The 12,261-nt window shown below is 36.7% G+C and overlaps 1 protein-coding gene across 1 annotated transcript in view; it reads left to right on the forward strand.

The window, feature by feature from the left end:
• The window catches only part of st18 (ST18 C2H2C-type zinc finger transcription factor), a gene marked incomplete at both ends in the record, with an annotated part of 22,101 nt that extends 14,606 nt beyond the window's left edge, over positions 1-7,495 (forward strand). The window contains 11 exons of the mRNA XM_079447803.1: positions 633-878; positions 1,504-1,616; positions 1,852-1,914; positions 2,042-2,110; positions 2,201-2,263; positions 2,562-2,642; positions 4,929-5,150; positions 6,046-6,134; positions 6,384-6,487; positions 6,570-6,713; positions 7,355-7,495. Of these exons, the coding sequence (XP_079303929.1) occupies positions 633-878; positions 1,504-1,616; positions 1,852-1,914; positions 2,042-2,110; positions 2,201-2,263; positions 2,562-2,642; positions 4,929-5,150; positions 6,046-6,134; positions 6,384-6,487; positions 6,570-6,713; positions 7,355-7,495 (1,335 nt within the window). The remainder of the gene's footprint in view (positions 1-632; positions 879-1,503; positions 1,617-1,851; positions 1,915-2,041; positions 2,111-2,200; positions 2,264-2,561; positions 2,643-4,928; positions 5,151-6,045; positions 6,135-6,383; positions 6,488-6,569; positions 6,714-7,354) is intronic.
• Between the last annotated feature and the right edge of the window lie 4,766 nt (positions 7,496-12,261).

Here is a 12,261-nt window from a genome sequence, read left to right on the forward strand (position 1 = left end):
AGGGTTTTGTAAAAATATAAACAAAATGGGTCAATATATTTGTAACAAATACATTCTCCAAGCATTATTTTGGACCATGTCCATAACGCTGGAATTGACCCGCTTAAACTGATAATGAATAGCATATAGTAAGAATAATTGAATAATAATATTATTTCGTAATTCCGTATCTGGTTTGTAATCTGAATCATAGGGGTATTATTATTTAAAGCATTAAATATGATATTATTATAAGTTGCTGATTTGTTCTTGCAAAACATGTTGAAACATAAAATGCTTGTGAAATAGCCAGTGGTTTATGTTTTGTCTAAACTACACTTTATCTGCACTCATTTAGCGACACATCTGTCGGCGATAAAACTTATAATATTAAGTAAAGCTGAACTTTTTCATTTCTGCTTTAATGGTAGTGACCTGAAACCTTTGTGTCTGACATCTAGAATGTAAATAACGCAGGCGTCCATTAGAAAACACTCTTTCATGTAAAATGTCTGACAGCTCACATATTTTGAAGGATTTTCAGTTTTTGCCACAAACCTGATGCTGAAGTGCTGTGTGGTTGCTAAGGCATTGTTAGATGCCTAGTGTTATGGTTTGGCTTTAATGTAAGTCCATGTTTTCTTGTCATTCAGGATTCCCTCATCCAGGTAGATGAGAACGGAACGTTGGATTTGAGTATGAAGAAGAAGCGAGAGAAAGCGAGGGACTCTCCTGTGATGCCGGTGTTAGGAGAGGCTCTTTTTACCCCACATGAACCTTCTCTAGCCAAAGCCGCAGGTCTCCAGATCTCCCCGGCCATCTACCGCGTCCTCTATGAGCAGGACACCTGGGACATGCCCTTAAACTTCAGCAAAACACCAATCCCGCTGGACAAAGAGGTAAGAGACGGAAGCAGAGACAAGAGCTGCACCATGTTTGTGTTCATGTGATCTTAAAACTTTCTTAAAGCCAATAAGGTTTGAAAATGAGTAAATTCCCATGAAACTTTGGTAGTAACATTACTACAAAAAGAAATAAACACAGTGGACCGGGAAAAAAAATACGAGCAAACAGGGCCAGCCCATTTGTAATAAAAATGTTTCTAATTATCTTCTCATCGTTTGAACATAATGTTGAAAATAAAACAAAACAAATTATTTTCTTAATAATACTGTATTTGAACAATTGCTCACAAAACATATTTGATTCATGTTATGTTCCATAGCTTTAGTGACTTTAATGTGTAAAAAACATTCATAAAAAAGATAAAGGAAGTGTGTCCTTTACATGCATATGAAGTTTTTAAAGATAAAAGTTAAAAAAGTCATTACGTAAAAGTGAAAAAGAGTTGGATCTGGTATCTCTTTGTTGCATAGAAAAGCAACAGTGACCCAAGGAAACCACATACAGTGTCTGCTGTTTTATTTTGGCATGAACACAACCACAAGACAATAAATATATTCACAAAAAGCCCATACAAGCATCATTGTGCAAAGTGTTTTGATGTTGCCTCTTGTCTTTCAGATGGATCAGTATGAGAAGGCGACACACGAGGACAAAGTTTACAACGGGGATGCCAATATGACAAGTACAAAAAACAAGATGCTTATGAGAGACGCCAAGAAAGAGTTAATGAGGTAAATTTGTGCTATTATTATTAAACTGGGAACCGAACAACATTGAACCGCATTGAATTTCACTGTACGGAGACGTTTGTCCAAATATCTTCTTTTGTGTTCCACTGAAGAAAGAGTCACATACAGGTTTTGAATAAATGATGACAAAATGTTTATTTTTAAAGGACTGTCCCTCTAGCCCGAGTCAAAAGTTTTTATGATCTGAACATCTGAAAGCATCTTCTTCTCTCTGCAGTTGTCCGACTCCAGGGTGTGACGGCAGTGGTCATGTGACCGGAAATTACGCCTCACACAGAAGGTTAGAGGCCACGCCCACATACATCTATTTCATTTATTTCTAAACATCAAAGCAATATGGGATCAAATTTAAGTTACGATAAAAATAAATGTGTGCGAATTAATACAATGTATCTGCTTTCTTGTAGCGTATCTGGCTGCCCATTGGCTGATAAGACCCTGAAGTCACTAATGGCTGCCAATTCTCAAGAGCTTAAGTAAGAACGATCAAAGTTTCATTTCATTAAACACTACAGTAATCATAACAAAATATAATGATTCATAAACGATTCAATTTTCTTCTCCAGGTGCCCTACTCCCGGTTGTGACGGCTCAGGTCATGTGACAGGAAACTATGCATCTCACAGGAGGTGAGTAAGAGGAAGTCTCTTTAGAAGAAACCCGTTGATCTAAATGTTTGTTCTACATCGTAATGTCTAATTCTGACGGTTTTAAATACGCGACTGTAATAGACAGGGTTAAAATATTCGTTTTTCAAACCGAATGTTTCGTGGCATTTCACGGCTGTCGACGCGTTACGACCTCTGTTCAATAAAAACACCACAGGTGTCAAAGCGGCGGTAAAAGCGGCGTCCGTATCTTTCCCACGCACCCGTCTGCAGGCTTGAACTTCTGAAAGGTTCCTCACATATGTCATGTTCCTTCCAGTCTGTCGGGCTGCCCTCGTGCCAGGAAAGGAAGCTTGAAGCTCACGCCAAGCAAAGAGGACAAAGAGGAATCGGAGATGAAGTAAGTGCTCGGAAACAATGAGATGCTAATGTCAAATTGGGATGAAATTGTGTTTTCGTTTAGACTCGAGTGGAATCGACAAGATCTCACCTGAAGCTGGATGTCAGTTTACTGAATGACAGTGTGAAGTCCAGAAATTTATTTCACCGGTTTAAAAATGTCTAAGCTGGCGTGTGGTTCGTGAGGTTTGATGGAGTGTTCCGTTTTGTTTCATTTTGGAATCAACTTAGTTTCAGATGTTCTCCTCAAATTGCTTTTGAGAAATAAATGAGACACTTGAATAAAGGGTATGGAGGAGTGGAACCACTGTAGATTGTAGAGGTCAAATATTTTGGATTTGTATATATCTGATGAGAAATGTTCGAGTTAATATTGATATGTTGACATCTCTTATGAAACTCTAATGACAAACACATTTGTGAAATTTCTGACTCTTTTTCTCAAGAGAAATATCTGATGAGACTTAAGCAAAAGTTTACATTTGTTCTCCATTTAATCTCACTAATTGAAATATTTAGGAGATCTCATCTGTGGGTGTTTTAAGGAAGATGAATGCAAATGCACTTCCGATCAATCCAAAATTATTTTATTTTTATTTTTGGTAACACTTTACATGAAGGTACCCTTTATAACGCATTTATAAATGTGTTTATTAATGATTAATAAGTCATTTACAAATGCATTATGAAGCAGTTATAACTGCATGAATAAAAAGAAGAATTCTAACGATATACCTGCCATGTATATAATGAGCCATGTTTAACTCACATGTTATAAATGCTTAATTATTGTATTTATTCATCATTTATTTTACTAGAATGCAGATTCATTATTATCTCGATGTTGTTTGTAGTCTGTCAGACTGGACACTGTGGGGTGTTGTGTTGTTTTTCTTACACCTGATCACTATTTGGCAGGTATTTCGTTAGAATCCCCCTTTTTATTCATGCAGTTATAACTGCTTTATAACGCATTTGTGAATCACTTATTAATAATTAATGAACACATTTATAAATGCTTCATAAGGAGTACCTTACTATAAAGTGTTACCTTGTTTTAATATCAAAAGTATTTTATTCCCTTGTGTGCACGTAAGATCTCATTCAATAACAATTAACGCAGCAGTTTGCTCTTTCAGAACATAATACTATGGAATTAAGGCTGGAATCAATTCTATTAACGATTTTCCTCCAGAGTCTGACCCAGAGTGACTGGGCTTTCCCAGTTTTGCATCTGGGCCAGTATTTCATTTTAATTACTAATGCAAAGACTAGAGCTTAGGAATTAAACACAGGTCTACACACTACAGGAGGAGAAAACACACGCATGGAGGGAGAGAACTGAAAAGCATCCGTAATGTTTCTTGATTATTGTAAATTGTCGGCCGTATGGTTCATCTCTGTTTGTCGCTGTCTGGAGCCGACGGCCGGTGTTGAAGTTGTTGTAGTCACTGCCATAACAATCTTTTTCACACGGGCCCGCAGACAAACTATTTGTTCCATCCCAAATAACCCCTCACCTTTTTCAATATGGGCTATCGGAGAAGGGGTCGGCAACCTCCAAATCATCTGCTCTCCCCCCGTGGAGGACTCGCAACAATTATGTGCAATTTATGTCATTCCATTACTGACCCGAGAGGAAGGTGAGCGGGAGAATAAATTGGCCGGCTTTTCGCCGCTCTAGTCTTCAACTTGCCGGGGTTTACGTTTTCCATCGGCGGCCCGTTAACCTCACCCGTAATTATTTATCGGAGCATTTCCGAGTGGTGACTTGAAAACATTTATTGTTTTAATCAGCATTGCGCAGGATTAATCTTCTTAATGTTGTTTGAAAAGACATCCAACTCAGCAAATTGGGGTGGAGGAATATCTACGCATTCGGTGCTGTGGGGTGGTGAAGTTTTGCCATCGGTTTATCAGAGAGATGTATATAGGCTCATCTGTGTTCCCAATGATGTGCGGTGGGGGTCTACGCTTGCTTGTTTGGAAACTAGTTCAAATGAGAGATTAACCGCGTGTTGAGTTTAAAAACAGTTGAGTACAAACAAAAGGGGGCATTCATTTATGCGGTACGGGGGTCCAGTGGCATCTGTGTGTGTTTTGGCACGGTGACCCAGAAATGTTTACCAAAACAACTGTTGTGGTGCAGATGACATCGCGATTTAATGTTCTCGTTCCACATGGCCATCAATGTTATGAACCCCCCCAAAAAACATCACATCACATCATTTCACATAGTTTCAGTGCTTATTATTTGTATGGTAATTGTGAATTTGTTGTGTGGCAGGTGTCCGGTGGCAGGTTGTGATGGGCAGGGTCACGTGTCGGGCAAATATACGTCGCATCGGAGCGCCGGAAGCTGCCCCATCGCCGCCAAGCGTCAAAAGGAGAGTTCAGTGAACGGATCGGCGTTCTCGTGGAAATTGTGTAAACAGGAACTTCCTCACTGTCCGCTTCCTGGATGCAACGGATTGGGTCATGCCAACAATGTGTTTGTTACACACAGGAGGTGAGGAATCTAGCATTAAACTGATCTTCCGTGACACCACTTGAACACATTCGATAGCTGTGTTTAGGATTGATATAATTATATTGATTTCAAATTGATATTGAAATGAACGAATGTAGACAAAAACGATCCAAAATGGAAATTAGGTTGACTTCAAAAACAGGATAATAGCCGTATTCACTGTTCAGTGGTTTCAATTTTCCTGTATTTCATGATTAACGTTTACATTTTTGCATTTGTGTGACGCTTTTATCCAAAGCAATGAAGTCAAGTTTGAACAGAATTTGTGTCCCCGGGTCAAACCCATGACCTCCGTGACACAATCCTCTATCATCATTAAAACATTTTAATACGTTTAATGGATTACGTATAGACGGTTTCATCAGTCTTTTTCTGGTTATCGCTCTGGCTAGTGGCTTGAAATGTATTTTATACTTAATTTATATTCATATTCATATATATTCATATTTGATTGATATTAATGGTGTAAAAGAAATTAAAACTACTCAACGGTTATTGATTCTTTGCGGATGTTTGGGCCAAATAACGTTTGTTAATGCCGTTGCGCTTAAACTGTCAATACTTGTATATTTATACGGTATATAGATTATATTGCATCGTCTATTATATACCTGATACAGTCTGTGTTTCCAGTCGATCGTCCAACTATCTGTGATTTATTCATTTTGGGCCTTTTAAGTATCAGAATAACTTTTTTGTATGTTAATCCTTTTTTTTCAGTAATTCACATTTATTTGTAAGTGCTGTTTACAATGCATATTGTTTAAAAGTATGTCAATTCAATCAGATTCTCATACATATCATTTGCTTTTTATACCCTAGATATCTTATCATTATACTGCATTTATGTATTTTGTGTGTTGTGTGCCAACAGTTTATCAGGATGTCCCGTGAACGCCCAGAGTATCAAGAAAAAACTCTCAGATGAAGAGATGATGACCATCAAACTCAAAACCAGCAGCGGTGAGTCATTCAGACACTTCCATTAAACTCCATAAACTAAAGCTGAAGACGGCTAAATACATTAGAGACATACGTTGTTGTATTATTATAAATATTTGTATTATATTTCAAGTGTGAGGCTGATAAACAAAGACAAGACTGCATTTCTCTCCTGGACGATAACATTTACTTCCTGTACTACTTTAATAATACATTTGTCAGAAAAATAGTTGCGAGTGTCAATGTTTATAAGTTAATGTTTTCCATCAGGTGTTGAAAACAATGACGACATGCAACACTTGGATCATGAGATCAAGGAACTAAATGAATCTAATTTAAAGATAGAAGCGGATATGATGCACCTTCAGACTCAGGTAAACAAATACACAAAACGTACCTGTCAGGCAACCTTCTGTTTCAGGGTTTTAACCTCATTCTGATGTGATATTACAACAGATCTCATCCATGGAGTGCAACTTGAAAACCATAGAGGAAGAGAATAAAATAATCGAGCAGCACAACGACAGTCTGTTGAAGGAGTTAGCGCGCCTCAGTCAAGCTCTCATCAACAGCCTCAATGACATTCAGCTGCCACAAATGGTAAGATGAGCCGCACGCTGAAGTCTTTACGTTCATGAACAGTTTTTTATACAGATTAATACATAAAGAATAAGAGCTTTATATTTATCACGCTATAGTGTCTGATCACAGCATGGAGTCCTTTACATGATTTACCACGATAACAATAGTGTAAAAAATGTGTCCTAGAAATGTGCTTCATGTAACATAGCATTTGAAAAAACATACAATTCGAAATGGTTTCCATTACAAATACCACATAATGTGCATCATTAGTTTACCATTCACTCCTCTACACAACATTTCTTTAGGTATTATGTTGTGGGTGTATTTACAGTAGGATTTAATGGTGTTCTGTTGGTTTTCATCCGCCAGATAACATCACACCAACATATTACAGCCCATTGGGCTTTCCATTAAAACCAGTACAATTCCCCTTATAACCATTAAATCCAAAAGATTTTCTAGTATGATTTTTTCCAGCTATATAATGCTCCCTTTAACAGCGTAGTTTATGTAAAATTGTAACACAACAGGGTGTTTTTGGACTATTATTACCATGGTAAAGTGTAAAGAGTGTTGTGTTGTGTTGTGTTGTGTGTTGTGTGTAGGGACACTGTGCTGTTGAGTTTCTGAATGTTCTGTTTCGTAATCTTTTTCAGGGTCCGATCAACGAACAGAACTTCGAAGCTTACGTGAACACGTTAATGGATATGTACAATGATTCCCAGCACGAGTATTCTCCCGAATGCAAGGCCTTGTTGGACAGCATAAGACAGGCCATAAAGGGAATTCACGTATAAGGCCAAACTATCTCTCTCACGACGGTTTGATGTACGGCAGAGGGCTGGTTCGGTCATCTCGTAAAAACACATTCACGTGCACTGAGAAATACCAGCCACGGTTTTAATGCTGAAGGATTTCACTTTGATACGTTTCTTTTTTTTCCGTGAGATTTTACCTCCTTTGCACTTGTTGTTTATGGTTTGCTTGACTTAATTCTGTACGTGTTCTTTTATGTATTATTATATGATTGCTACATATTGTCTTTATTCATGGGTACTATTTATCACACAGTAATCTTAATTATTTATTTATTTATTTATTGCTGTCATTGTTGTCGCTGCAATTCCACAATGCAAGGCCGATCTTACATATTGTGCATTTGGTTTTGAGTTTCGTTGCATTTGTTGTACACTAACTGGGAGTTTTTAATCGTTCAGAATGTGTCACCTACATGTGATGCCTTTTGTATTAATAACCGGTGTCAAATGTAAGCAAAGCCCACCGACTCCACCTGCTGGTAAACAACTGTTATTGGTCTATCACAGCAGTATGCACCCCTTAAAGTTTTATTTTTTAAACATATGACCACTAATTCACGATTGACCTCCTTTGTGCTGACCTAAATCTGTATTCTAAAAAAACTTTTTATCTAAATTCACCAACCATTGTACAGGACCCTTGGCCAGAGAAAATATCTAATCTCCAGCGCTGAAGAAAAAAGAAGTCATGTTTATGATTTATTTGCGTTTCTATTTATATGAACTGCCTTCGGTGTGCACATCTGTGTGCATATATGTGCCTAAATGTAAATGAGTACATGAAGTATGATATGTTTAGTGGTAGAACAGTATTATGTGAACTGTGATTCTTTTAATTCTGCAGTATATTTATTTTCTAAATGAAAAGCCTCTAAACTCTGTTAACCTGCTGTTTATACACGATTTTAAGTATGTGATGAAATACTCTTGCAAAATGGGGGTCAGTTGTTTTATGACTTTAGGGTTTTTTCTTCTCTGTCGGACTGAACCCAAACATTTGGCTTTTTTGTGCCACAAACAGCGGATCTCTGAAAAATGTTCATTTTGTTTTCATTGGTGATACTCTTTGCAGCCATTTCTCGAAGCACTATATTTATTATTTATTCACATTTTTATGGTTGTACAAATAGGGCCGATTAGTCGACTGAAGCGGTGCGAATCGTGTTTTTGAGGTCAATCCTTTACCAAAAACTGTCATATACATGTGTCTCTGCCAAAATACCACAATTTCAATTATAAATGTTATTAACAAAAACAAGAAATTAGAAATCTGATTCAAAATAGTACTCTTACTTCATTTTAAATTCATATTAATGTGTTTCTTAACCAAGTTAAATGGTTTTATTTTGGGTAGTGACTATGATATCTTGACAGAAACTGTGGCTCTATTCAGAAATGTCTTTTGTCCACTAATAATTCAGGGGATTCAAGGCTGATTCACACATTTTAATCCACGACAAAACTGTAATATTTGAAGTGATGACCACTGGATTTGTGTTAGGTCATTCCAGCCGATCTGAGCACTGCTACTGGAGGCGTTTCTTATTTTATTACCACAAACAGCCTCATGGTCGCAGCACTTTTAAAACGTTCTCTGAAAACTGATTTACCCCTTTGCACTTTTATATGTTATTTTAGTGTTTATTTTGAGCACACGGGTTACAAACATGTTTATCAGTTATCATTGTTTCACCTGATGAGGCTTTTAGTTTAACCTCATTTAAGATCATCTTTTGATGATGTCACAGATTGGTCATTACATTTACAGTCGTACAGACGGAATAAAAATCTCCATTATCTGACCAAATGAACATAAGGAGTTGTGTTCTCCATAAAATGAATCAAATCATTTTTAAATCCTATATTTATTAAATTCTGTTAAATTATTTTTTATTTAAAAATCTTAATTTATAATCCACAGATTGTTTGCTCAGGAAGTTTTGTGAGTAATATTTATTTTTTTCCTTTTTGTATTTGATGTTTTGTAATGTGCTATGAATTTTTTTTTGTGTACAAGAAAAAAATAGTATGAAACGAAGTACTGTAAATGATTTAGTTTGTTTTTAAGGAATGTTTGTTTGTTTCAGTTGGAGTAGTTTGTATATCAGGATTTCCTTACACTTTTAAAGATTTCATAAGCAGTACTGGGCTGTGTTGTACAGTTTGTGTATGGTAGAAATAAACTATTGAAATGATTTGCATAGCATGATGTACCTTAAGACTGAACGACCTTAATGAATCATAGAGATATCAATATTTGACATAGAAGAAGATGTATGAGACCTCACAGGTGTTTGATTAGACATCCAGGTTTAAGACCTGAATACAATTTACCATTGCCATTGTATTAAACATAAAATATCAACATATTTCTCATATGCTTTCCTTAAAAACGCGTTACCGGCTATTTTGGAATAAACAATAGATATTTTGTCTTATAATAGCATTTATATGTTTAACACATGGACTGTTTGAGGGCAATTATTAAAGTGCAATTTTCATGGCCACCAGTAGATGGCATATGAGTGACACTATCTCCCTCAAAGGCACACTCAAAGGACTGCTTTGCTCTCTAGACAGTGACATCACTGAATGTTGGGTTTGCTACTCTTTAAAATGATCTTATGATAATGAAAATAATGTATTGCATGTCTTAGATATTTGACTCTTCTGTGAATAACAAAAGTAGATATTTTGAGAAATGTCTTAATTGTTTTGTTAATGGAAGTCAGTGGGAGCCGATATTGTTTGCTAACTAACATTCCTCAAAATATCTTCTTTAGTGTTCTGCAGAAGAAGGTCCTATGTTCGAAATGTCAAGAGGGCGAGTAAATGAGGAAAAACTTTCTTTTTTGGATAGAAAGGTAAGGTATTAAAGGTATTTAATGCAACATTTTAGCTGTTATTATACTGCTACGGTTTTATTAAAAATCATTTCTCAACCTGTTTTAAACTAACTAAAAACATGATTCAAATGGTGAAAGGATGGCAAGATGGTCTCAGGACATGTTGTATGATTCACATTCTTTCACATTTGGTTTATTTTCACATAAACACATTTGAGTCTCTTAAGTTTGGTTCCTAATGAATGACCTCACTTGTATTTGAGTTTAGTCCCTCGTAATCCTCACAGTGGGGTGTGCTGGTGATGATCTAAACTAGAGGAAGGTCATTAAAATGATCTGTCTACATCAGAGGGTTGGAGTTCAGGTACGGGGTAGAGAACTTCTATCATTTATGCCCCCTGGCCTGCATGCAGTGCTCGCAGCTTTCTTGCGGCTTCAGCTCACTGCGCATGTGATCTTATGGAGGATGTCTTGAGCATGTTATAAAACTGTCTCTGCCCCCGTAGCAAATACTGCAAGCAAAAGAGCTGAACTTTCTTTAACACTGGTTTAAACTTAACATAGTTATAATGTAGATGATGCAAGAAAGCTGGTGCTGACAAGAAGACAAAATAAAGTGTATAATAATAACGGGACATACTTGAAAATATGATGTTTGGATTGTAACCTTTCATGATTACTTGAGCAACAATAATATATTCTTTCTATAAATTAGTTGACAATTTTATAACTATACAAACAAACTTATAGTATAGGCAGACACATAAACACATAGGGGTTAGTGGGTTTCTGTTTCTATGGTAATTTGGCGTTATTAAGAGTTATGCGTGATGTAGTTTACTGAGAAATAAGAAATTAAACAAGCTATTTCTTTATTTAGTTAATAGTTTATTATAAGTTACCATCAGATTCAGACAGATTTACCATTAGTTCACATTTCATGGTGACCTAGAGCCTGATCTTTCCAGACCTGAATTCTCCTTTAAAGTGATTTAAATGAACACATCGCTCCCTGTAATTGTAACACAATGTTCAAATGTTTAAATGAACACCTACTAATTTTAAAGTCATTACATACAGTAATTTCCCTGTAGAACTGGACTAAGTGGATTTTACAAGAGGTGAGGGCGAGATGTGTCAACGGGGCGGTGGGGAAATGAAAAGACGCGTCAGCGTGGTAAATTAATATTGTTTTTCTTCTTGTGCTGAGACCACTGTCGTATGGCAAACACTTTCTGTGGATTTCTTCATCAGGGTTATATATTTATGACACATGCAATGATGTAACCCTATAGTCACATGGTGGGTGCCTAAAGCAGGCTGATCTTTTAGCACTTGAGATGAAATGTCAAATGTTGCTCATGTTACAACAACAGTGCCAAATAAATTGATCAAAAGATAATCGTCATAATTCAGGCCGCTAACACGCAGACCCAAACTGACCCCAGCTGCTCAAATCAATGGTAGCCTATACAGTGTCTAACAATATGATAAGATTGAAAGGTTATTCAACGGATTATGAAAGTGGACGTAGTGTCCGTGACGTCACCCGTTGGTCACGTTTTGTGCCAGGCTGTAAACATGTTTATTCTGCTGTAAAGTTGCCCGTTTCAACATGGCGCTCAATGAGATTCTGCTCTCTTATGGGGTCAGTCTCTAGCGGCCAGTCGATGAATTGCAGTTTAATTTGACTAATGTTTGAACTTATTGTTTGTCTTTTGTTATATGTTCAATGCTTTAGCCATTTTTTAAGAACACGCAGTCATGCCCATAAAGTAATTTAAAATTGAAAATGTAATTAAGTCACTTCCGTGTTCGGCCTCACGAGAGCGATCGGAAGATATTCACCGAGGACCGTTTTACACGCCCATATTCTAAGAAGTCCCGCCTTCAGCTGAT

The sequence above is a fragment of the Barbatula barbatula genome (genome assembly GCF_947034865.1).
Source record: "Barbatula barbatula genome assembly, chromosome: 23".
In the NCBI taxonomy this organism is placed as follows: Eukaryota; Metazoa; Chordata; class Actinopteri; order Cypriniformes; family Nemacheilidae; genus Barbatula; species Barbatula barbatula.